This window comes from Medicago sativa, chromosome 5 (genome assembly GCF_051527215.1).
Source record: "Medicago sativa cultivar Bolivia chromosome 5, Bolivia_mono, whole genome shotgun sequence".
NCBI lineage: Eukaryota > Viridiplantae > Streptophyta > Magnoliopsida > Fabales > Fabaceae > Medicago > Medicago sativa.
Genome location: NC_140753.1, coordinates 54103489 through 54129966, shown reverse-complemented (window position 1 = coordinate 54129966; position 26478 = coordinate 54103489). Strand labels below are relative to the sequence as shown.

The 26478-nt window shown below is 31.7% G+C and overlaps 2 protein-coding genes across 2 annotated transcripts; both read right to left on the bottom strand.

Annotated features, from left to right (window-relative positions):
* Positions 1–14481: 14481 nt before the first annotated feature.
* LOC146923061 (Heavy metal transport/detoxification superfamily protein) lies at positions 14482–17138 on the bottom strand. The gene is made up of 2 exons (XM_085715803.1): positions 16902–17138; positions 14482–14897 (listed from the first exon to the last, which is right to left on the bottom strand). Exons 1-2 carry the CDS (start codon positions 17026–17028, stop codon positions 14605–14607), a joined length of 420 nt encoding a protein of 139 aa, XP_085571929.1. The 5' UTR covers positions 17029–17138; the 3' UTR covers positions 14482–14604.
* Positions 17139–22815: 5677 nt separating this feature from the next.
* Positions 22816–25925, bottom strand: LOC146923060 (heavy metal-associated isoprenylated plant protein 9-like). The gene is made up of 5 exons (XM_085715801.1): positions 25628–25925; positions 25002–25203; positions 24724–24896; positions 24188–24278; positions 22816–23551 (listed from the first exon to the last, which is right to left on the bottom strand). The coding sequence occupies exons 1-5, from the start codon at positions 25646–25648 to the stop codon at positions 23082–23084; spliced, it is 957 nt and encodes a 318-aa protein (XP_085571927.1). The 5' UTR covers positions 25649–25925; the 3' UTR covers positions 22816–23081.
* Positions 25926–26478: the final 553 nt, after the last annotated feature.

The window sequence follows — 26478 nt, the reverse complement described above, 5'->3', positions numbered from 1 at the left end:
TTGGTCAGTAGGTAATGGCATGAGTGTGAACATTTGTAGTGATGCATGGATAGATAAAGGTTTTCGGATCAGAGATCTTGAGTTGGATGTTCCCGAACAACTGCAAGATGCTAAGGTTGTTGCTCTTCTAGATGAGTTTGGCATGTGGAATATGGAGCTGTTACATGGATGGTTGCCAACATACATTATCAACAAAATTGCAGCGCTGCCTCCTCCTAATGAGAGTGCTGGTGCAGATGTGCGTTATTGTATGGAGAATTCAATGGGTGAAATAGTGATAAAAGAAATGTACAACGACTTGTGTGATTTTAATGATGATTATGGTTATGATTTGCATTGGAAGAAGATCTGGAAGTTGCAGGTGCCCGAGAGGGTAAGATGTTTAGTTTGGTTTATGAAACATGAAAGACTTTTAACAAATTCTCATAAGAATATGATGGGTTTAGGTTCAGCTATGTGTGATTTTTGTGGAGATTTACCGGAAACTATCTTGCATGTGATGCGTGATTGTCCTTTAGTTATGCCGCTGTGGTTGAGTGTGGTTCATAATAATGCTAGAAGTGAGTTCTTTTCCTGTAATTTTCAGCAGTGGATTACAATGAATTTATGTTTGGAAGTGGGTTGGAATATTGAGGAAGGTTGGAGGAACTATTGGGCTATGGCTTGTCACTCTATTTGGAATTGGAAAAATAAGGAGAAACATAATGATAGTTATAGTAGACCTTATAACCCAGCTAGTGTTGTAAGGGGTAGTTTACGCAATTACCATTTGGCCGTTAATGCAATAGCAACTCAGAGAGAGAATCAGTCTCATGTGGTGTTACTTCGGTGGAGTCCTCCACCAGCGGGCTGGGTGAGATTGAACACAGATGGATCCTGTAGAGATGGGGGTCATATTGGTTGTGGTGGCATCATTAGAGGAAGCGATGGTGAGTGGTTGGGAGGTTTCTCCAAGTATATTGGAATAGGAAGTGCTTATTTGGCAGAATTATGGGGAGTGTTGGAAGGGCTCATGTATGCCAGAAGGTTGCAATTTCGATTTATTGAGTTGCATGTTGACTCCTTAGTTGTTGTGAAAGCCATCACTTCACATGGGCATGGTAGTTGGAGAGGGAGGTCGCTAGTTGACAAGATTCATCGCTTGCTTGCTCTTGATTGGGAAGTTGTTGTTCACCACTCTTACCGTGAAACAAACCAATGCGCAGACGCTTTGGCTAACTATGGTTGTTCGATGGATTCGGGGATCTGTTTCTTTGATGTATGTCCTAGCAATATTAGGCTTCTGTTACTTTCTGATTTGATGGGGAATTCTACCCCACGCGTGATATCGTTGTAATCTCTTTCCTTTGGGCTTAGGCCCTCATAGTTATCAAAAAAAAAAAAAAAGAAATTAGTGTCAGAGTATAATTTTTGTAGTTAAATGACCGTATTAGAAGAAGAGGATTTTCTTAGTAAAAAAGGCACAAATAAAAAAAAATGCAGTCTAGTTTATGAAGACTTTTACTTCAAATTCAACCTTTATGCAATATCACATTTTTAAATAAATAAACTAATGAGCTGAGCATAACTCAAACCTCAACTGAAGAATATGTGTCATAATTACACATCAAATGCAAGAATCTTACAAAGGCCTAATCCTCTAAAGAAATACTCTCTCTGCTATTCAACATTCATCACTTCTTCTCTTCACAAAACAAATTTATTATGCAATAAATAAGTATCCTAAAACATGAAGGAAAAGAAAGAAAAGAAATTCAGTTTATTTTTCTTACAAAATTGATTAAAAGTATACAAGAAAAGAAGATGAATCAGAAGAAGAGGTTGATGATCCAAAGCGAAGATTCCCACTTCTGAAACCATCTAAACTCATACCACTTCTTGAAAGGAAGCGCTCAGTCGCCCTTGTCAGCACGGCCGTGTACTCTCCGAATATCTCCGTCATAATCGCCACCATTATCATGATTTTAGCTTAGAACTTCTTCTTTTTCCTGTATAGTTTTGAAGGCTTAGAACTTCTGATATATATAGAGGACTAGAGGAGTCTAAAGGGTATAAGATAAGGGTCCTATAAATAATAAGACTCTTTTTGTATTTGATCACTTTGGTTGTTACGAGTTATTGACAATGTTTGGCTTGTGGCATATTTTATTGAATTGTGTGGTCCCATAAAGCATAATAATATAAGAGGTTGGTAAAAAGGAGTAGAATATGGCACTTTCTGGTGTGTACAGTGAATTTTTTTAGGCACATAATTATTGCACGATATTTTACTGGTAATTACCATAATCATTAGATAATATAAGATGCAAATAATTTGTAGTTTGACAATATTGAATCTTCAAAAGGCATGGATTCACATCCACACACGGTATATTAGATTCTGATTCGCTATCGTTACTTAATTGCACACATTTACGCAATCAACACATTGATGATCATTGGATGATGTCTAATTTTTAATGTAAATATTTTGATGTTTTAAATATCAAAAATACTAAATTTAAAATCTAAATTGTCCAATCTTAGTTTAACGGTCATTGTTGATATATTGATTGCGTGAATGCGTGCAATTGATGACTACAAAGAATCCAAATTGATCATCATGAAAATGTAGAATTTTATTGAAACTAATCAAGTTTTTGTATGAGATTTATTGTGTGGTCTAATCATATAGCTTTTGAGGAGATGAGCTGGCTTGATTTAATTTGGAAAAAAATATATTGAAGTAGTAGTTTGTAAGTTTTGAACATGAGGTTTGGTATAAGCATGCTTTGGACTGTCAGGTGGGTTTGGGGGATTTGGCTAATTTGAGTAATTTCTTTTTGAAATATGATGATTTTGTCCTGCACATGGGTTTGGCACAAGTGAAAAATGGTGAGAGAACCAATCCAGGACAATCGACTTGTTTGTGGTGGTAGAAATTCATTGATCTAAAAGATGGTTTATGCATATAAGGTATGTAATGAGATGGTTTATGCATATAAGGTATGTAATGAATGAATCCAGATTTCCTTGTGGTCACTAGAAGCACACAGTTAAAAAAGACTCGTTTGATGGAGATCGGACGATATGTATTTTTTATGAGAGGAAGTTTAAAAGATAATTTGACTTTAAAAGGTAATTTGGAAATGAGTAGTTTATTTGAATTTTGGATTAGATGCAGTTGAATTACGCTATAGTCACTACAATAAACACGTTTTGACCATTGGATCAAGATTAGACACAATATTTCGAGTCTTATTTTAATTTGACTTGATGATATAAATTGTCTAATCATGATTCAACAACCAAAATCTCTAGTTGTAGAGGTTGAATGGTATTTTGAGCATAGACAACCTATACGCGTAAGATATTCATTCAATGTATGAGATTCAAAATTGCATAGATATGTGACGGCATGGAAACCAAATTCAAATGTAACGTGGTTATGATATTATCAAGAGTCTCATCACATTGGATAAAATATGGTTTGAAAATGTGTATACCAGTGTCAGAAATATCTCATCATGCAAGGCAACTTTAAAGAATGGGGCACCACCAAAATACGACGATGAGAGTTGTAGGAGTTCCAAATTAACTAAGATATGAAATGAAAATATATTTAGGAATATATTTTTCACCTTAGAAGCTTATTTTTTATGACTGAATTAGATTCGATACAAATTCTATTAGATATTATAGATGAAAGGCCAAAAATAAAATATTTACCACAGTTTGTCTAGCAAATCTTCCTATCTGTAACAAAAATATTGAAAAGTGTAGATGTAGATCTCCATATAGGTCCACTATAACATAGGAGTAGGACCAATGGTATTGGTAAAAGAAGTAGAACAAAATGTATCTACAAGAGAACACAGCTTTATCTCAAACAAGTATAATCCAAATGTAGCATAATGAGTGATTGATTTTCAAAGCATAGGCTAGCTCTAATTTGTAGAAAGTAGAAACACCATCATGGTGTTGTGATAACAAATTCATCAAGAAAGCCAAATTGCTCTCTTTTAAAGGATAAAATAAAATCATATTTAAACTTAATTCCTCTCTTCCACGAATTCACATTTTTTTTTTAGAAAAAAAAAAATGATCTAGTGAAGACCTTCTTCCATGCCTTTAAACTTAGAGATCAAACCTTCGTTAAAGATAAAGAACACTTAATATCTTTGTGAGAAAAGGTTGGTAATGGAATTGGTGAAGATGAGGGTGATTGTGAAATCTCTTCTAATTCAACATTGTCTTCTTGGTTCCAAAAACAAGCATCTTTTCTCTTGTTTCTTACTTTTGTTGCAAATTCCCCATACCAGCACCTTTTGTTACCTTTACCGAGTATATGCCTGCTAAAAAGACATATTAGAAGAAAATTAGGAAGATAAGGCAGTTCTATTTTTAGAACTTCACTATTTATGCACAGTAATCATAACACAGAAAGTTATATATATATATATATATATATATATATATATATATATATATATATATATATATATATATATATATATATATATATGTATGAACCATTGAAATTGGACCCGATATTAGAGGCTTAAATTGGATATCATGCTATATTAAAAGGTATAGTACTGTTTAGCATAGAGAACTATTTGAGATAATACTTTAGATTTTTATTTTGACTTTAGTACCTACAAATTTTTCGGTTCACACAATGAGTAGTGTGACTTACAACCCATAGTTTATAACATTTTTTTTGGACTAATTATAAACATTGCTTAATTCTTTCAATTTGAAAAAAATACTTCGTAGACTACTTAAAGCACCAAATTTTTTCCTTAAAAAAAAAGCACCAATTTTATTTCATTTACACTATTTCAAGAGATGGGTCCTTTAACTAATATATGTTTGACTAAGATGCAAGTAAAATTTACTGCAAATTGTTTCATCAGATACTGAAATCAACTATTAGTTAGAGTCCATCCTTTTAGATGGGTGTGAGTGATAAATGTGGGGATGTATTGGATTAAGATTCTAAGGGATTTTAAAAGACTTTTTAATTATGAAAAAGTCTTGTGGTATTCAATCAAGACTCTTTGCAATTTAAAAAAGTCTTGTGGTATTCAATTAAGATTCTTTGTCATTTTAAAAAAGTCTTGAGGTATTCAATCAAGACTTTTCATCACTTAAAAAAAGTCTCATGGTATTCAAAATCATTCCAATTTCAAAGGATTGTTTAATAAATTAGATTTTGATGGATTGTGTGGGATTTTCTAGTGAAATTTTAACAAAAAAAAGTCTTTCATGAAGACATAAGATTTCTTGGAATTGTTTTTCTTTAAAAGTTTTTACTATCTCTTTCTTATCCCTTTTTCCCTCTCTTCTCCCTTCTCTCTCTCCTCTCTTTTCTTCCTCCTCTCTCTCTCTCTCCCCCTTCTCTCTCTCTCTCTCTCCCCCTTCTCTCTCTCTCTCTCTCTCTCTCTCTCTCTCTCTCTCTATATATATATATATATATATATATATATATATATATATATATATATATATATCTTCTCCCTCTCTCTCTTCTCTTTTCTCCCTTCTCTCCCTCCTCTCTTTCCCCTCTCTCTATCTCTCATAAAAATAAAATAAAAAATAAGAGTATGTATTCAAAATATTATGATAGGGAGTGTGTTGTAATCATTTATTTTCAATGAGTCCTTAAAATTCAAAAAATCTTTTGAAATCTTATAAATCCATAAAATCCTTTAAAATCCTTTCAAATCTTATGATGTAAATCCATTGAAATCCAAATTGAAAATCCTGATTGTCTTTTAAAATCATGAAAGTCATTAAAATCCTACAAAATCTTTTAAAATCTTTGAGACTTTTTTAAGCAAAAATTGTCCTTCAAAATCCTAATCCAATACACCCCCCTTAAATTCGTGGTTACCAATAGTAATATACATACACACACACACACACACACACACACACACACACACACACACACACACACATATATATATATATATATATGGGATTTGCTAGAACACACCCACTAGTTTATATGTGGGAGTGTTTTAGCAAGCTACACCTTAAGGTGTATTTAACTACTTTTTAGTTATAACTTGCTAAAACACACCTTCTAAAAAATAAGTGGGTGTATCCTAGCAAATGCCTATAGGAGTTGCTAACATACACCCACTTATTTTTTAGAAGGTGTGTTTTAGCAACATTCACCTTAAGGTGTATTTAACAACTTTTTAGTTATATCTTTGCTAAAACACACCTTAATAAAAACTAGTGGGTGTATCCTAGCAAACCCCTATATATATATATATATATATATATATATATATATATATATATATTAGGGAATTAGTAATATGTTACTGACTTTTATTTAATAAAATACTTACTTTTGAAAGTTTGCATTTCTTTCTCACAATTTCTTTTTAAGAAAATCTAAAAATTGCTTTAAATGAGAAATTACTTTGAGCAGCTTCTTCACAAAGTCATTTTTTATAACCATTTTTTTTAAATTTATTTTCATTATGGTAAACAAAAAGAAAAATGTCCTCGTGAGCTAAACTCAGTTGGTTGGGACAATGCATAGTATATGCAAGGTCTGGAGTTCAAACCCCGGCCACCACCAAAAAAACAAAAAGAAAATAGTTTTTGCATATTTTAAAAATCTCTAACATTTAACCTATAAATTAGTAAATATCAATTTATTTTTATAATCTATTTGATAGAAATTATCATACTTAATTCTTAAAACAAAGTTACCTAAAAAATATTCTTATAAAACAAAGTACTAACAAATAAGTATGGAATAGATTATCAAAAAATCAAAACAAACAAATACGTATGGAATCAAAGTACTAACATATTTTTTTGGACTAATTAATTATAACATTGCTAGCTTTAATTATAACATTTTTCTTTCTACAAATTAGAGCTAGCCTATGCTATGAATATCAATACGTATGGAATCAATATTGTACTAAATAAAAGAAAAATATAATTACTATGGATGGTGACTTTTAACTGCATCAACCTCAATCCTTTTAATGATATCCAACCATAATCCCTACCAATATAATTTTTGGAATCGATTGAGATTACTATCTCTAAAACATTCACTAAATTTATTTGGTTATCTTCTCCAAACTCCAATGTCTTCCCATGCAGCTCCAAAAATAGCAACAACTATGATGATTTTAAGCTTATTGATGACCATGGTCTCAGGAGTAGTTTTCCTATACTCTAGCTTTTACTTAAAGACTTCCAAAACCAAAGACTTCATTATGCTTCTTGCAGGTAGTGCATCAACTTCTTTCTGGGCATGTGCCTTCACAATAGTATCCAATGACCTCCACAAAAACCATCAGAGACTTGCCTCCCTCATCATCGCCATGCTTTCATTTCTCTGTGGCATCTGCTCACTCATCGGTGTGTTTTACTCTCTCACGCATGGGCATCTACCCTAGCTATATAGTTTGGTGATTTATTATTATATATAAATAATTGTTGCCTTATTATTATAATTATTATTTATAATTATTAACTAGTGTGTTTACTGTTGGTCAAAAAAACTAGTGTGTTGACTAGAACTCCATATGAATATATGTATGAACTATATATCTAGGTTGGTTTATCATATAATTGTTGGTTTATTAGTATTATTATTATTATTATAGATGATAAATGATGAGGTATTCTTACGATAACATGTTTATATTGTAACCAAAAAAAAAACATGTTTATATAATTGTTGGTTTACTTTCAATGTACGAATTTCATTTACTTTCAATTTTAAAATGGGTCCAATTGAACCCTAAATATACCCCAGATTTATATTTTTCCAGAATTTCATTTTAATCTAGCTTAAACCAAAAGAATTACCGTGACAACATTGGCAAGTTAGAGAACAAGGTTACAAAGGCAAATATCAATAAACCTCCACAATGTTCTTGGAAAAACGAAAACACAATACATTTTGAACCGATGTGGTTGCTCTTACACCTTTAAGTTTGATGTACTTTTCGATGTTCCATATGATTTTGCCAGTGAGTTGAATTAACTATATTTATGAACGTGAATAAGCCATGTCGATGTCGTGAAGGTTTACACAAAAATGAGCGTGTACATGTATCATTAGTGATTTTTTTTAAGCCATGTATGATTAGTGATAGTAGAAGTACTTTCAACAAAAAAAATTCCGGAGAATCACTACTAAAAAAACAAAAATTAGTGAGGGAAATTTAGTGAGGGAAAACATGAAATCCCTCTCAAATTCCGTCACTAAATTTTGCGACCAAAGAATTTGTGAGGGATTTTATTTTTTCCGTCACTAATTTCCCTCTCTAATTTTGCTTTTTCTAGTAGTGAATATCACTTGCATCTTTTATTCCCTAAGTTATCAAGATTTTCTCATAAGACAGATTCTGCAAATACAGCTTTTCCAGGAATTGCATTTGAAGTTTGTGCCATTGACAAAGAATTTTATTACAAGTAATATAGTTTACACCACGACACAAAATACCCTCAATAATCATAGTTTAGCACTTAATCACATCAGACTGTGTTTATGAGATTCTCATTGATTAATAGCTCTATTCAAAATATAAAACAAATTGTTCAATAGATGGAAGAGGTTGCCCCACCCATCCAAGCAATCATATAACTTCAGCACCATAACATGTCATTGTCGATACTTGACATGTCTCGTGTCCAAACAATGGTTATTACTAGTGGTGTTCAATACTTATAATATTTATGTAAGTGATGTAGGTCATGAGTGTGAAATGGAATATGTAATGTTTAGGATTCAAATGCTTTGGTCATAGAATTTTGTTCGGGGCCAAAACATGTGATTGGTTTTTTTTTTTTTTTTAAGGAACTTTGGTATTTTAAGTCAACTTCTCATTCTCAATATATGCAAGTGGGAAAGAATTGGATTATGTAAACTAATAAATAAAATTCAAAAATAGGTTTGTCAATTTTGAATATGGGTGGACTGTATGCGGTCAAAATATTCTAAAATGAAGTAGAAACATCAATCATTGTTTTGAGATTTGATTGACGTTTATTCTAACTTCACCAAATAAAATTTAAAAAACGAATCATCTGATTTTAACTCAACGTTTGAGATGTGCCGAAATTGACGATAGAAAATTTTGATCCCATCTAATCTCAATCTAACAATCGAGATATGCCAACAATAGTGACTGCAAAATATTTTGGTTGCATCCGATTCAAATTTGTCGGTGGTCTGGTGGCGGTGTTAGTGTATAAAGTGTGAATATGGTGTCTTAGTCACCTATGTAGTTGCTCTTAACCTAATACATATGTCTCACAAGTATTTTATGCTCTACTCGAGACCCCAAAAATAGTAAGAGAATTGATGATTAACTAAAAGTGACTAATTCCTTACATTAAAAATCTGACCAAACCTCGTCGATTCAATATACACTCCATATAGTTTTTTTTTCTTCCCGAGGAAACTTCATACTCCCTCCGGTCACTATTATAAACAAAAAACTACTTTTTAGGTTCATTGAATAAATGATATATGTGGTCTATATTAATGGTCACATACATCACTCATTAAATGAACCTAAAAAGTAGTTTTTTGCTTATACTCCCTCCGTTCCTTTTTAAGTGTCACTTTTGGAGAATTTTTTTGTTCCTATTTAAGTGTCACTTTACATAGTTCAATGCAACATTAAATGTTATTTTACTAATATTACCTTTATTTATTATTGTGGAGAGAGAAATATATGTAATGAGATAATTAAATAAATAAGGTTATTATAGTAAAAATAGAAATTATTGTATCAAAAGCAGCAACATTTATTGATTGTCTTGGTTTATGTAAAATGTCAAAATGTGACAGTTAAAAAGGAACGGAGGTAGTAATAGTGATCGGAGGAAGTATAGTTATAGATGATGATCGGATGGCTAATGCAATATTAATCTTATCCTTTGGTTAAGAGAAAGATGGGGAAAGTTTCAAAAGTAGGGCTTTTTGTCTATATTATTATTACATGATATGACAATAAATGGGGGGGAAATCCTAGATTAGTACATGATATGTAAAAAGAGCTTTAAATAATGTCTTAATCGAATTAGTGGACCTTCACTTGAAATAACATGGTAGCTACTTTTGTGGTACCAAATTAACATGATGAGTTTTTGATTTTCTCAAGGACAATATATGCTGTAATTGAAAATAACTTGAATTAATGGATTTTCAGTTTTCACATGCTTGATAAACATTAAAGTCATGGATTGGGACACAAGTTAATAATTGAATCTTCAACGCTTCACTTTTTTGTGAAGGTATATGAACTGTAACAAGGGAATGTCCTTTCCAATAGTATAATCCTTATAGAGAGTTATTACAACAACAACTAAGTCTTATCCCATTAAATAGGGTCGCATATAGTCAATAGATGGGTAATGTGAAGAGAATAAAGAAAACGTTAGAGAAATTGACATGTTGATAAGTAATACAATTAGTGGATGAGATCATGATAATGTCCTATTTTCAATACCATATAATTGAATTTTCAATATTATTATTTTTGCTGTATATTCTTATCTAATTGAATTCATATATTATTGTTTATAGCACATTATCCATACACCAAGAACTTATGGTTTAATTTCTCTGAAACAAAAAAGAATTACTTTGTGAAAAGGGTGCAACGGTGATATAGGGACTGAGATGGGACACAAGAGTTTGAAAGAAGCAGAGATTCATAGATCAAAATGGTGGATGTGATTGTAGCTGGGTTGTAAACCTTGATATTGCGGCAAAATGCAGACAAATATGGCCGATGAGCCACATATTTACGGCTGCAATACTAACGTGAAGACCTCTAAAAATTTTATATCGCGGCTGCAATTACTTACAATCGCAGATTAAATTTTATAGAAACCATCCCAGAGAGATATATTTAAGGATTTAAATGAAGCGGAGGATGAGGAGAGGATCTTTACCTTAAATTTCATGTATGCTAGCTAGTTAAAGAAATTAGTGTCAGAGTCTAATTTTTGTAGTTAAATGACCATATTAGAAGAAGAGGATTTTCTTTCTTAGTAAAAAAAAAGGCATAAATAAAAAAATGCGGTTAATTTTGATTATGATAGATGCAAAAACTAAGAACAAGTTTAGTTTATGAAGACTTTTAATTCAAATTCAACCTTTTGCATTGGTCGAAGCTTTGAAAGTCCATTCTTATTATTTACTTTTTCTGGATAATTTGAAAACTCTGCATGAAGAAATAATTCAAGGTAAGGGGAAAATTGACCATATAATAATAAAATACGTGTCATAATTACACATCAAATGCAAGAATCTAACAAAGAAATACTCTCTGCTATTCAACATTCATCACTTCTTCTCTTCACAAAACAAATTTATTATGAAATAAATAAGTATCCTAAAACATGATGGAAAAGAAAAAACAAACTCAGTTTCTTTTTCTCACAAAATTGATCAAAAGTATACAAGAAAAGAAGATGAATCTGAAGAAGAGGTTGAAGAACCAAAATGAAAATTCCTACTTCTAAAACCTTCTAAACTCAAACCACTTCGTGAAAGGAAGCGCTCAGTAGCCCTTGCCAGCACCGCCGTGTACTCTCCGAATATCTCCGTCATAATCGCCACCATTATCATGATTCTAGCTTAGAACTTCTTCTTTTTATTTTTTAGTTTTGAAGGCTCAGAACTTCTGATATATAGAGATTAGAGAGTAGTCTAAAGGGTGTAAGATAAGGGTCCTATAAATAATAAGACTCTTTTTGTATTTGATCACTTTGGTGGTAGTTACAAGTTCTTGACAATGTTTGGCTTGTGGCATCTTTTGTTGAATTGTGTGGCCCCACAAAGCATAATACTCCCTCCGTCCCATATTACTTGACCTATTTAGAATATTTGCACTATTCATGTAACATGTTTTGACTCTATTTTTCTACTAATATATAAAAACAAAATATAGCATATAAGATGTTGTTAGATTCGTCTCGATTAATATTTTCAAAATATCAAATTTTCTTAATTTTTTCTACTAGATTATTAAAGAAATTTAAGCTTAAAATTGTGCATTGGCATACGTGACGGAGTCAACTAGGTCAAGTAATATGGGACGGAGGGAGTAGTAGAGGTTGGCAAAAAGGAGTAGAATTCTGGCACTTTCTGGTGTGTACAGTGAGTTTTTTTAGGCACATAATAATTGTATGATTTTTACTTGGTAATTACCATAATCATTATATAATATAAGATGCAAATAATTTGTAATTTGACTTTATTGAAGCTTCAAAAGACATAGTAGATTCATATTCACTCCGGTATATTAAATTTTGATTCTCTGTTATTACTAAATTGCACGCATTCACGCAGTCAACACATTGGTGGTTGTTATGATCCAAATTTTAATATAAATTTTAATATTTTAAATATCTAAAATACTTAACTTAAAATTTGGACCGTCCAATCTATTGACTTCTCTTTTTTAGTGGCATAAATCAATATACTGACTTCATGTGACTAATACACTAATCATCATGGAAATGTAGAATTTTATTGAACCTAATCACGTTTTGTATGACATTAATTGTGTGGTCTAATCATATAGCTTTTGAGGAGATGAGCTGGCTTGATTTAATTGGGAAAAAAAAAAATACTGGAGTGGTTTGTAAGTTTTGAAAATGTGGTAGATGCTTGTTTTGGATTATCAGGCAGGTTGGGGGGATTTGGCTAATTTCTTTTTGAAATATGATTCTGTCAGCTCATGTTTTTGTCCTACTGTCCTACACATGGGTTTTGGCAGAAGGGAAAAATGGTGAGAGATCCCATCCAAGATTATTGACTTGTTTGTGGTGGTACTGGTAGATATTCATGGATCTAAAAGATTGATTCTATAAAAGGAATTTAATGAGTCCAGATTTCCCTGTTGTCAAGCACACAATATAAAGACTTGTATTGTAACATTTATCAAATTGACTTTAAAGCCATAAAAAAAAAAAACAAATTGACTTTAATGATAATTTGGATTTTGGATTAGATGGAGTTGAACTACGCTATAGTAACTGCTATAAACACATTTTGGCCATTGGGTCAAGATTAGAGCATCCACAATGGAGACACCCATTTTTGGGTACTTAAATGGGTCCCACACGTACACATCACTCTTTTATCATTTTTTCATAGTAGTACCTAATAAGTACTCAATCCCTCCAACCCAGATCTCACACAAAGTTCTTAAATGGGAACCACTAATCAACTATCAATAACTTTATATCACTACATTTTAATTTTTTAATATTAAAAGCGTGCGGGTCCCGTTTAAAGTTGGGGGTCTTAAGAGACCCCAAAAAAAAAATTCCCCAATGGGGGTACCTATTAGGTACGGTGTCTTAATTGGTAAAGACATCAGGTAAAGACACCACCATTGGGGATGGTCTTAGGCACTATATTTTGAGTCTTATCTAAAAGTTGATTTGATAAAATTAGAATATAAATTGTCTAATCTTAATTCAAAAACCAAAATATCTAGTTGGTGAGGTTGTACGGTATTTTGAATATAGACAATTTATATGCCTAAGATATTCATAAAGCATAGAGACCAAATTCAAATGTAACATAATTATGATATTACTAAGATTTAAGAGTCTCATCACAAGATATTGTTTGAAAATGTGTTTATAAATGGAAGAAAAAAAATCTCTCATCATGTAAGGCAACTTTGAAGAGTGAGGTTCCACCCAAATTCGACAATGATATTCACTAAACCGCCCTCTATCGAACTCTACATGTACATGTGTTTATGGGCATGATGAAAGTGTTAGGGGTTCCAAATCAACTAAAATATGATATGAAATGTGTTTATAAGAGAAATATTGTTCACCTTACAAGCTTGTTTTTAACCATTGAATTAGACCCAATACAAATTCTAATAGATATTATAGATGAAAGGCCAAAAGCAAAATATTTATCACATGGTGTCTGACAAATTATCCTATCCGAAACAAAAATATTGAAAAGTGTAGGAGATATAGATCTCCAGATAGGTCCACTATAACATAGGACAATGGTATTGGTAAAAGAAGTAGAACAAAATGTACCTTCAATAGAACAAAGCTTGGCTCAAACAAGTATAATCCAAATGTAGCATAATGAGTGATTGATTTTCATAGCATAGACTAGCTCTAATTTGTAGAAAGTAGAAACACCATCATGGTTTTGTGATAGCAGATTCATTAAGAAAGCCAAATTGCATTACATGTAAAAAGGAACAGTGCAAAAGATAATTGAGAAACCAAAATGCTAGAACAATAAAATATATACAACACAACCATTCCTAAATTATACTCAATTTTTAGAAGCCACATGATTATTGGTTAAATATATATGTAGTCACTACAAAATTATGAAATTTTGAGTTTATTTCAATAAAACTTTATTCAACTTTAATCCTCACATTTTTAAGATAACAAGATACTTTAAGTCTCTACTGATAGACTAAAAATACTCTTGTTTGTTTTTTAAAAGGTAGAGACTAAATTGGATAAAAAATTTTAAAACCAACAGAAAATCGATATTTTGTAGCGACTAAAATCATATTTAAGTCTAATTTCCCCTTTCCCTCTAATTCGCATTTTCTTTTAGAAAGAATATGTTCTAGTGAATACCTTCTTCCATGCCTTCAAACTTAGAGACCGAACCTTAGTTAAAGATAAAGAACGCTTAAAGTCTTTGTGAGGAAGGGTTGGTAATGGAATTGGTGAAGAGGATGAGGGTGGTTGTGAAATCTCTTCTAATTCAACATTGTCTTCTTGCTTCCAAAAGCAAGCATCTTTTCTCTTGCTTCTTACTGTTTGTAACACATCAAATTTGTTGCAAATTCCCCATACCGTCACCTTTTGTTGACAATGGTCCACATTTATCGAGTATATGCCTGCCAAAGTGCCACAAACATACCAATTTATTTAGCTAAAAAAAATATATTAGAAGAAAATTAAGCAAAGGTAGGGTTGTTTTACTTTTAGATGTGTGTAGGAGAGTTTTCTACAGAGAGAACTTTACGAGAAATTCTAATATGGTCACAAGACCAAACAAATAGTGTTTGTCACACACAAACACTACCACAATTTTAGCTTTTTATAGCGGTATTTTAATAGTGTTTGGTCACACACAAACGCTATTAAACGCTAAAATGAATGCTATTAAAGGGATATTTTGTAGTAGTGAAATAAACAAGTATTTTTTAATGATAAAAAGAAAATTGATAAAAAAATAATTAAATATTTAAAAATAATCTCTTCATGTGAGTATGACTAAAGGCTATTTATTTGGTCTTGTGACCATGGAAAAATATCTCGAACTTTACTTTTAATGCACAGTAATCATTACACGAAAAGTTTTAGATATATATGTGAACATCATAGCACCAAAAGTTGTAGATATATATGAACCATTGAAATTGGACCCAATATTAGAGGCTTAAATCGGATGTCATGTTATATTAAAAGGTATAGGACTGTTTAGCATGGAGAACTATTTGAGATAGAGTAATGATATTTTGACATCCATTTGATGACAACTTTGTTGGCAACCTTGTTTTTCTCACTTCTTATTGGTCAAAAACAATGGAGAGAGAAAAATGAAGAGAGAGGATAACAACATCATGTGAGTATGAGAGAGAAAGTTGTCCAAAAGTTGTCAAAAAATGGTTGTCAAAATATCATTTCTCTTTGAGATAATAGTTATAACATTTATTTTGACTTTTGTACCTTCAAATTTTCCGGTTCACACAATAAGTTTGACTTTGCAAATCATAGTTATAACATTTTTTAGAATACTTATTTTTTAAAAGTTTTTTTAGACAAATTATAACATTGCTTAGCTCTCTCTCTTTTCTTATAATATCCGGGATGAATTTGATAAAATTCGCAATTTTTTTTTGTGGTGTCTGTGGTTTGAACTCTGGACCTTACAACAATGCTATTTTTCTTTTTCATTCACACCATTTGAAGATGAGGATATATATTCAACTAAAATGCAAATAAAATCTACCACAAATTGTTTCATTGTCAATATTAAAATCAAATATTAGTCGGAATCTATTCTTTTAGATGGACGTAAGTGATTAATGTGCTCTAAAGTTGGTCATTACCAATAGTAATATGTTTTTTCTGATGGACCAATGGTAGTCATCACTTGTAAAAAAGTTATACAAGATCATATTAAAAACACATTAACAGGAATTATTTGGTTGATTTAATTCAACTTATCTTACATTGATAATCAATTTTCAACTTTAATAGGGCCCTCAAAACATGCGTATGCAAAGTTTAGACGTTTTATTTGTCCTATTTCTCTAAAATTATTAGAAACAACTTATACTACATTTTATATACCAAAAACTTACTATTTAGTGAATGTGATTATTTGGTCTCTTTAGCGACTTTAAAAAATTGATCGCTAAATTGATCATTAAATGTGTTTGTGATATATTTAGAGGACGATTTAAAAAAAAAAAAACTGCTAAACGACTTGTTGTTATTAGGTTGTATTTACCTCGCCATCGAACTCTGGTTTACTAGGATTCTCGCTTTTCATAGAAAACGGACAGATAACACAAAAAATGTTAGCAACCGATGTAACAATCAATTTGATATTTTTGATCTTTACATCGATATCTGTCAATGTATAGAATTTTTTTCGAAGTACAAATTTTGTACTTTAACATTTCTGTTCTTTTACATGGAATCATATAGAACATAAACATGTAAGCGAAAAACCACTATTGATTGGTTAGATATGTACGTGTATGTTGAGAAACAGTTTACTAAAAAGTTGACAAAGATAAAAGCTTATGCCTAATTTCATGTGACTGTTTATATTTCAAATTATCCATGTCTTTGAAACTATCAACAAATTAAATGAATGTTAAATTTACCTTTGAGAGTGGATAAGGTTTTCTTTATTTTCTTCTCACAGCCATAAGAATACAAGGGTACCATCATTTCAACATATTGTGCCTCCACATTATTCTTGTAAGCTGGGACAATTTGCATGTTGGCCATTCTGATTTATTTGGCTGATCAATATGTTTTTGGTTGGTCCTTATGGATGTATCTCCAAGCCTTATATAAAGTCTTTATTCATGATATGGATCATGCCCCGGTTTGTCTCATAAAATTCATTAGATTCTCTTAAAAAGAAGCCTTTCCCGGTATTCTCTCTTTTTCTTTATCTTTACATTTTTCCTTTATGATATGAGGTTATGTCGCCTTTAGAGTCGGATCATTTCTTTTCAAAAGAAATTAATAAGGCTTAAACTTTTTGAAAAGTCAATTCAGTTCTATTTAATTATTTTTTTATCAATACAATTTTTGAAAAGTTTTATCATGCAATTTTTTTGTTTAAGTTAGTGTTTCAACTTGCCATTCAATATACTTAACTGGATGAAAAACTTTTAAATATACTAAGATCAAACTTTTAAATAAGTCAAGTCTATTAGATTCGATTCTTTTTGGTGCTAATTTGATGCACTAATTTAACTTCTTCAACAAAAAAAAAATCAAGCCTTAAAAAATTTATAATAGATATAAATAAAGCTCTAATTGTTCTTTTTTTTGTTGTTGAAAGGGACCTAATTAAGTTTTACAAACCTATTTAAGATAATTAAGTCATCCCTAATTGCTTATGATTAAGGAAATTGATATCTTATGTGGATGTGCGTGGTGTGACATGGATGACCAAAAAGGTGTGTCAGCAACCCTATGTTAGTAAATAAAAAGTGAGTAGTGACTAGTGAGTACATTGTATTCTCCTTTATTTATTTATTTTCATATTGGAAATGGGAAAGTTTTGGAGATTGGCTCCCATGTGGGTTGTTTTCCTTACGAAAGAAGATATTACTATTGAATTGATAAGAGTTTGGAATTTGGACAACTAATTGATTAATTAACCTTAGGAGAATTGCATTAGGACATGATCATTGTGCCTTCTTGAAGATTTTTTTATTATGCAAAATGGACGCTTTAGGTACTAACTAACCATCGATGCTAATGCCATGCACATGCAATTGTCGTTTCATTTGATCCAAGATGAAACCTAGATACAAAAACCACAGGAAACACATGTGTTGCGAAACATGATATAACATATTGTTATTTAGCTAGTGTGTCAGCTGAAATCGATAATTTAGGGGAATCGATTATCAACTAGGGATTTGGTTGGATCACCTCCTATTGGGAGAACTACAGTTGTGGTTTTGTGAACGGACAAAAAAAACGAAGAGGTGACGATGAGATAGATAGAGACATAAAATATGCGGGGAGTGTAGGAAGGGAGCAAATGATCCAAATCCAACTAGTTAAAGGATCAGGATCATCAAACGGGTCACCCCAATCGTGTTTATGGCATGTGCAATGTGTTATCAAAGTTCATACATGAAACAATATTTAATTTTATGAATTTTTTTAAACTGAAATGCACTTTTGACCTCAAATTTGTTCCTTGTTCAATTTGGATCTTCTAGTTTCAATTGTGCAATTTGCGGTAGACCTTAAACCAAACATATATAAGAGGTGAACCTTACGAGGTTAAGGGTAACTATTACTTGTGAAATTTTAACGTAGTATTGAGTTGTCGTGTACAAGATCTAAGGTATCAAGTAAACACCCCTACGTGGTTTTTACACTCTAATGAAGGATTTTCTAGTGGTCTTAGGCAATTGCAAAGTGACAAAGAAACTGCATACTCCTTCCCCTTGGCTTTGATGATATTTGAAACGCAAACAATGCTTTTTGCTTGGATCCTCGAAGGAAATTTCCGCCATAGTTGATTTTTTTTCATCATTTCAACTATAATGGGGACCATCTTAGATGCATCTATGTCTATATGTATGTTGTCTAATCTAATAATGTATGACGCCTATTGCGAGCATATCAATGTATGAACACAAAACATATGACTAAATAGGTCTTTTATAGTTCACAAATTCTATTTCAACAGGGAAAATTTTGAAATTGTTAGACCGGATGTCATACCCGAGATTCTAACTCCAACCCTTGTATTTGTATGAGTAAGTTTCGATGATTTTTTGTCTTTTCGTCTATTTAAAAAAAAATGTCTTTTATGATTCACAAAAATAAAGTATATTATGTTGGTCAATATAGTTTATTAAATTTGTTAAATAGGAATTAGTCTGTTAAATCGTAAAATGTCAATCGATTTAATCATATTTTCTTAGTCTTATTAAATCGTAAAATGTCAATCAATCTAATCATATTTTCAAATTTGCACCATAGTTTAAGGTTTCAATACTTATTTTGATGCAGCAAAAATACTTATACCTTTTATTGATTTTGACGGAAGTTTATAAAAATATTTTGATGGTTGAACTAAATTGCTTACAATTTCAAACATTAAGGCTTTCTTTGTAAGTTTTGAGGTAGAGGAAAGAAGGGCTTTGGAGTGGGAATATATATAGAAAAATGGAGACATTTTTCAAATTTTTTGAAAGAGCAATTTTTTAAAGAAGCTAAATTACCCCACCTAAATTGGTATTAGAAGAATCGAACCCGAGACCTCGACCTCAAGGAGGAGCAAACTCTCAGGTCTCAAGTCAATACCACCAGACCAACCCAAGTGGGTTTTGATAAATCGAACCCGAGACCTCGACCTCAAGGAGGAGCAAACTCTCAGGTCTCAAGTCAATACCACCAGGCCAACCCAAGTGGGTTTTGATAAACTTTGGTACTAGAAGAATCGAACCCGAGACCTCAAGGAGGAGCAAACTCTCAGGTCTCAAGTCAATGCCACCAGGCCAACCCAAGTGGGTTTTGATAAACTAATACTTATAATTAATATAGTTTTAATTTAAAAAATATTATAACAATATAGATTGAATTTAAAAAATTCTTATAATCCATCTTACCCCCAATTTTTATGAGCCCAATTTTCATTTCAGAGAAGCCGGTACTATTGTGAATTTAGCCACACAAAAAATGTGATGCTCTTGGATGAGGTACTAACAGGTAGGTTTTTTTTCTTTCAATCATGGATTTTGTCAGTCATCTAATACATCATTTTCGAAATCACATGCCAATAACCAATATATGAAATTAATAAACATTAAATTAATAAAGAAAAGCAATAAAAAAGGAGATAGATTCCCTCTTGAAATTGACCCTCTCCCTTTGCTAGGCTCATTACGACAGAGGTTAAGTTTGTATCTGATCTCAACTGTTAGGATTAGTTATTGATCTCAACTGTCCGGTTTAATTAAACAAATATTCGAGGCTGTATAATATTGAATTGGTAAACACATAATTTTAGTCGACCAATTAATAAATCCGCATCGTATCTTTAATTAGGAATATTTAATATTTGTATAAGACGCATATGGTAAAAATTAGATTACACTACAAATGTTACTTTGTGTCCTACCTTGAACCAAGCATATATAAGAGGTGAAACATACGAGGTTAAAGATAACTATTACATTTGAAATTTTTACAATAGTACTGGGTTGTCCTATACAAGATCTAAGGTATCCAACAAACAATTTATATGTGATCAATTCTTACCTAGTCACAAACTCAAATGTAAATGTTTTAAGCACACACATAAGTGAATAAATGTAAAAGAAAAAGGAATTAAACAAAATATATTTTTTAAATAAGTTAATAATATATAATTTGGTGTATGTGCGTCTAATTATTTTTATTTAAGTTTGTGCGCAAGTAAGGGTTGCTCTCCCTACGTGGTTTGTACACCATGATGAAGGATTTTCGAGTGGTTTAGGCAATTGAAAAGTGACAATGAAACTGCATACCTTCCCCTTGACTTGGATGAAATTTTGAAACCGAAACTATGCATGCTTTTTCCATGCATCCTTGAAGGAAATTTCCATACCTTCCCCTAATAATGAGGACTATCTTGGATATGCATCTATGTCTATATGTATGTTGTCTAATCTAATAATGTCTGACGTTTATTGTACGAATATCATTGTATGAACCACATCAGACACAAAACACATGACTATAAATAGGTCTGTTATGATTCAAAAAATATATTGTTTCATAAATTTGTGAAATTAGAATTTAGTTTGTTAAATGGTAAAATATCAATCAATTTAGTCATATTTTCAAATTTGCACCATAGTTGAAGGTTTACTATTTTTGATGCAACAAAAAACTATTTAAGTCAATACTTATGCCTTTTATTGATTTTGATGGATTTGATGGATGTTTATAAAAAGTATTTTTTTTTGTGGTGGCCGGGGTTTGAACCTCGGACCTTGCATATTTTATGCATTGTCCATACCAACTGAGCTATGCTCACGAACGAGGTAGTATTTTGATGAATGAACTAAATTGCTTACACCTTTAAACATAAGTAAAAAAAGAAAACTATAAAAAGTCATACTTTTTTTTTTATAAAGGTTATTAATTTTTTTGATAAATTTATTATCACTCCAATTTTTTTTTTGTTGGTACAATTACCACTCCAATTTTTATTTCAGAGAAGTGAGTACTAATGTGTATTTAGCTATGAAGCCCCGATACGGATACGGATACGGGTACGATACGATACGGGTACGCGAATACGTCAAAAATTTCAAATTTAGGATACGATACGGCTTGGATACGTTTACAATTTTTTTTAATATATATATATATATATATATATATATATATATATATATATATATATATATATATATATATTAGACATAAACGCACAAAAAATAAATAGCGTGAAATCTTAAAACTAATTACACCAAGTCAAAATACAATGGACCATTCACCAACTAAGATATCCTTTAAACCAAAACATACCATATAAACAACCTGCACTATGATGATACTAAGGTAGTATGAAGATAGTCACCCTTTTCAAGTAATGGCCAATATAATGATCCCAATTTACAAAAATTAATACTTGTGATCAAAATACAAATAAAAATTTTAAATAAAAATTAAATTAAATCATTCGGATACTTCTGGGATACGTATCCGGGAGTATCCTTAACGTATCCTTAAGGTATCCAATATATTTTTAAATAAAAATTAAATTAAATCATTCGGATACTTCTGGGATACGTATCCGGGAGTATCCGCGGAGTATCGGTATCCGATACGTATCCGACACGGGTACGGCACCATTTTGGAGTATCCGGGCTTCATAGGTATTTAGCCAAAAACATGTGAGGCTCTTGAATGTGGTAGTGGCAGGTAGTATTGTTTTTTTTTTCAATCATGGATTTTGTCAGTCAACACCTTTAAACATAAGTAAAAAAAGAAAACTATAAAAAGTCATACTTTTTTTTTTTATAAAGGTTATTAATTTTTTTGATAAATTTATTATCACTCCAATTTTTTTTTTTTTTTGTTGGTACAATTACCACTCCAATTTTTATTTCAGAGAAGTGAGTACTAATGTGTATTTAGCCAAAAACATGTGAGGCTCTTGTGTGGTAGTGGCAGGTAGTATTGTTTTTTTTTCAATCATGGATTTTGTCAGTCATCTAATACATCATTTTGAAAATCACATGCCAATAACCAATCTATGAAATTGATAAATATTAATTAAATTAACAAAGAAAACGGGAGAAAGATTCCCTCCCGAAATTGACCCCTTGTCACTACTGACCTAAATTACGACATAGGTTAAGTTTGTATTTGAATGATACAAAGTCAGAATTAGAGAATGCTATGATTAGTTACTGGTCTCAACCGCTCAATCAAAATCGATCATCGAGACGGTATAATATTGAATCGGTAAACATGTAATTTTAATCGTTCAATTAGCAAATCCGCGCGCGTAGTATCATTACCGCAGCGAATCCAGATCCATGAAAAGCAACTTGAGGATACTCATATTTCACAAGCATTTGTACAACATTTTTTTTATGGTGCATTTGTACAACATTGATCTATGACTAGTATATAATAATAATATATCGTACATACATAAAAAAGAAGACTGAACGATATATCATTAATCAACTCATTATCATCATATGATGATTCCATTTAGACACATTTTTTCCTCTCCATATTCCACCAACAAAACTCCAAAAAATTACCATATTGTTCTCTCTATTATTCATATGATGACTTTATGAAATGCAGCATGCATTAGGATTTTCATCACTGAATAGTTGAGGTGGTGGAGTACGTTCAATCACATAAAGTGGAGGATATTGATAATAATACATCATTCTCTTCATTCCTTCTTCATCAATATTAACCACAGCAGTAGCACCACTCTCTTCTTTCTTGGTTTCTTCTTTACTTTCTTCACCCCCCTTTTCTTCTTTATTCTCACCCCCCTCTTCTTTCTTTGGTTCCTCTGTTGGTTTCTCTTCTTCTTTCTTGTTCTCTTCTGGTTTAGCTTCTTCTTCTGCTGCATGTTTTTCACCTTCTTTGCTTTCTTCTTCTTTCTTTTCTGGTTCAGGTTCTGGTTTAGGAACTATTTTTGCTTGTTTTTTGGTTCTTCTATAGACATAATCCACTAGCTTGTTTGCATCCATTGTTCCTGTCACAGTTACTTTCCCTGTGCTAAACTCTGTTACTGCTGTTTGAACTCCTACATTAATCAATACAAGTTTTTACATTAATTAATGCAAATAAATATGGCATTGATTTTAATTATAGTACACTATTTTGTCTTAAGCATTTGATTCATGGTCAAACGGACATGACCATGGTTAGGTGAATGACATGGATGATTCATAAAGTTGTTTAATGTTTAATCAGTGTTTGTTGCCAAAATTAGATTATGATAACCTTTTCCCTCCCCCTTACTATTTCTCTTACTTTTTGAGGTACAATCTCATGCAGAGAACATGGACCATGGGGCCCACATTACACAATCACCAACCAATTTGTTCAAATGAATGCCACAATGAGAGGGTCCACCATCAATTAATGCTGACTTGGCAATATGATGATACAAAACATGAAAAGATGGACATGCCCAAATTCAGGATCGATGGTTCATCCTTTAATTGGATCCCTTTGTAATATTTAGTCATTAATTTATTTTTCTTTTCATGCAGGTTAATTTGTCACAATCATAAAAACTTCAATTGACACAAAAGAATTTAATCATTTAGAAAGTAACTGTCTATTTCTTCCCCTTTTATCTCTACATGTCCTTTTCTCAATAAGAAGTAAAATTATTATAACAATTATATTGAAATCAAGAAGAAACAAAGTATACCTCTCATTTGGAGTATCTTTCTTTTGAGTTGCTCAGCACAAGCCTCACAGTGCATGTTCACATTAAGTTCCACTGTCTCTGGTCCACTAACCTGAAACACCAACAAATTCCCATTGTGGATTAAGGACATGTTTGAATTGACTAATCAAAATTTATAAACTGAAATAAAGGCTACTTATGAGAGTTTATCGAAACAACTTATGACACGTCCATAAATTCTTTTCAGCTTATTTTCATACGCTTTTGAGGATAGCTTATATGAAAACAAGATGATTTTATTTTTGTTATAAAAATAGCTTATATATCAGTGCTGACTAATAGTATGTGTACTGTCCGACACTGACACATGTAAAATTACATTTCATTAATTCATTTTCTCAAATTATGATCGACAAACATATGTATTAGGGTCTTGTCCGGTATCTGCGTCGGTGCTTCACAAATAAACACTTACGCTATAATTGTTTATGGGAAACCAGCTTTCCCTTTTTTTTTATATGATCTCTTAAAAACAAAAGAGGAAAATGTTGTGATACCTGAGAATTAACAACTTCAGGGACAGGTTCTCCTTCTGCTGGAGGCAATGGAGATATAACATTTGCTCTTCTCTTTGTTTTCTTGGTAATTGTATTGCATATAGTTTGAGGCTCCACTATACCTTTTATGGTAACTTCATTTTTAGCCATGTCAACAACTACTCCCTCAACTCCTGTTAAAAGAAAGATAAACACAAAAGAAAATGAGTACACATGATGCATGCATGACAATTGGTAACAAAATACTAAAAAAGACAAAAATGTAACAAAACATGTACCTCTCATTTTCATTATAGATCTTTGAATCTTCTTTGCACATCCAACACAATGCAAATCCACAAAAAGTACACATGGTTCTGGTGGTTTAGGCTCTTCCTTTTTCTCTTCTTCTGGCTTTTCCTCTTTGCTTTCCTCCTTCTTTTCCTCTGCTGGTTTTTCTTCTTTCTTCTCCTCTTGCTTCTCCTCAACCTCTGGTTGTTCCTATACTCAATCAAAAAAGAATGAAGTAACCATGACAGAACTAATGTAAACTCACTAATGACCATTTTACAACTCACGAATGTAGAACTAGTGTCATTAATGACCATTTTATAACTCTTGTCATGGAATTTTGAACCATTGTCTAAATTGTTGTCTGCAATCGCAATTGCGGTTGCAATATAAAAGATTTTGAGATCTCTGCAACAACATCACAACCATTAGACCGCATCAGCGGCCTTTTTTATGGTGTAAAGGTTTGCAGCGTAACCGCAATTTATAATCATGATTTAAACTTGGTTCGAAATAATTATATGATCAAAATTTTATCACTGAGCTGACACCTCATGAACGATGTAGTGTAGACTCTATTATAACTCAACTAAGTGAGAAATAATTTCAAAAAGAATTCAGAAAGTTATGTTACCTGTTTTGCTTCCTCACCCATTTTGGTGTATGAAGTATCTAAGTAACAATTCTGATTTTGGAAAATAAATGATTATGCTTAAGCATACAAAAGAGGAAGAAGAGTTATACAAGTATATAGAGAATTAAAAGGGATGTTATAAAGGAGTTTAAGATATATGGCTGGTAGTGATTAAGATTATAAAGTTAAACCAAGTGATTCCTGATCACATGCAAAGCCACTAACTTCAAAAGGAATCACTAAGTTTAATATTTCTTTTTAGAAATATATTTTAAAAGGGTTTGAAGATTGAAGGGATGAAGCAGTGATGTGAGGTTATCAGCTTTATAGACAAAAGGAGATTAATAGTGAGGCCAAGTGGGAAAGAGAGAGAAAGTTTAAGGAGAAGTGAGAGAAAAAAAAAAAGAAGTTTTTTTTTTTAAGAAAAATGATAATAATTCCATTAACCACCGACTGATAGAATTTAACAACAATACTAGATGGTGAAGTGTCATTCTGTCAGACATGCATGGCATATGTGTCAGTGTAGCACCTCACTATGACAACCTGGACAGCTACTAGGTGTGATCAATCCATAGTTTCAGCACTTACAATTATGAAACTAATGACCAATTTTACTCTAACAATTTCTACGGTTTCCAAGCAGTTAATATACGGACATGACACTGACACTAATAATTATATATATTGGTATCAGATATCAACGTATGTCAAACAACAAATATACTTTTAATCGAAAGTGTCGGTTAGAGGTTGATCTGTCCGATAAGGATGGATAAGAGGAACGGTGGCGGATAGTGCTCCGGTATGATGGCGATGAGTCTTTACGGTGGAACGAAAGGTGCCTTCAG

Excerpts from the sequence above, each read along its gene's own strand:
- LOC146923061 (XM_085715803.1), bottom strand. The coding sequence starts at position 17,028 with ATGGCCAACATGCAAATTGTCCCAGCTTACAAGAATAATGTGGAGGCA. Across the intron at positions 14,898-16,901 it reads AACCTTATCCACTCTCAAAG|GCATATACTCGATAAATGTG; the intron begins GTAAATTTAACA and ends GCACTTTGGCAG.
- LOC146923060 (XM_085715801.1), bottom strand. The coding sequence starts at position 25,648 with ATGGGTGAGGAAGCAAAACAG. Across the intron at positions 25,204-25,627 it reads TGGGTGAGGAAGCAAAACAG|GAACAACCAGAGGTTGAGGA; the intron begins GTAACATAACTT and ends GATTGAGTATAG. Across the intron at positions 24,897-25,001 it reads ATCTATAATGAAAATGAGAG|GAGTTGAGGGAGTAGTTGTT; the intron begins GTACATGTTTTG and ends TTCTTTTAACAG.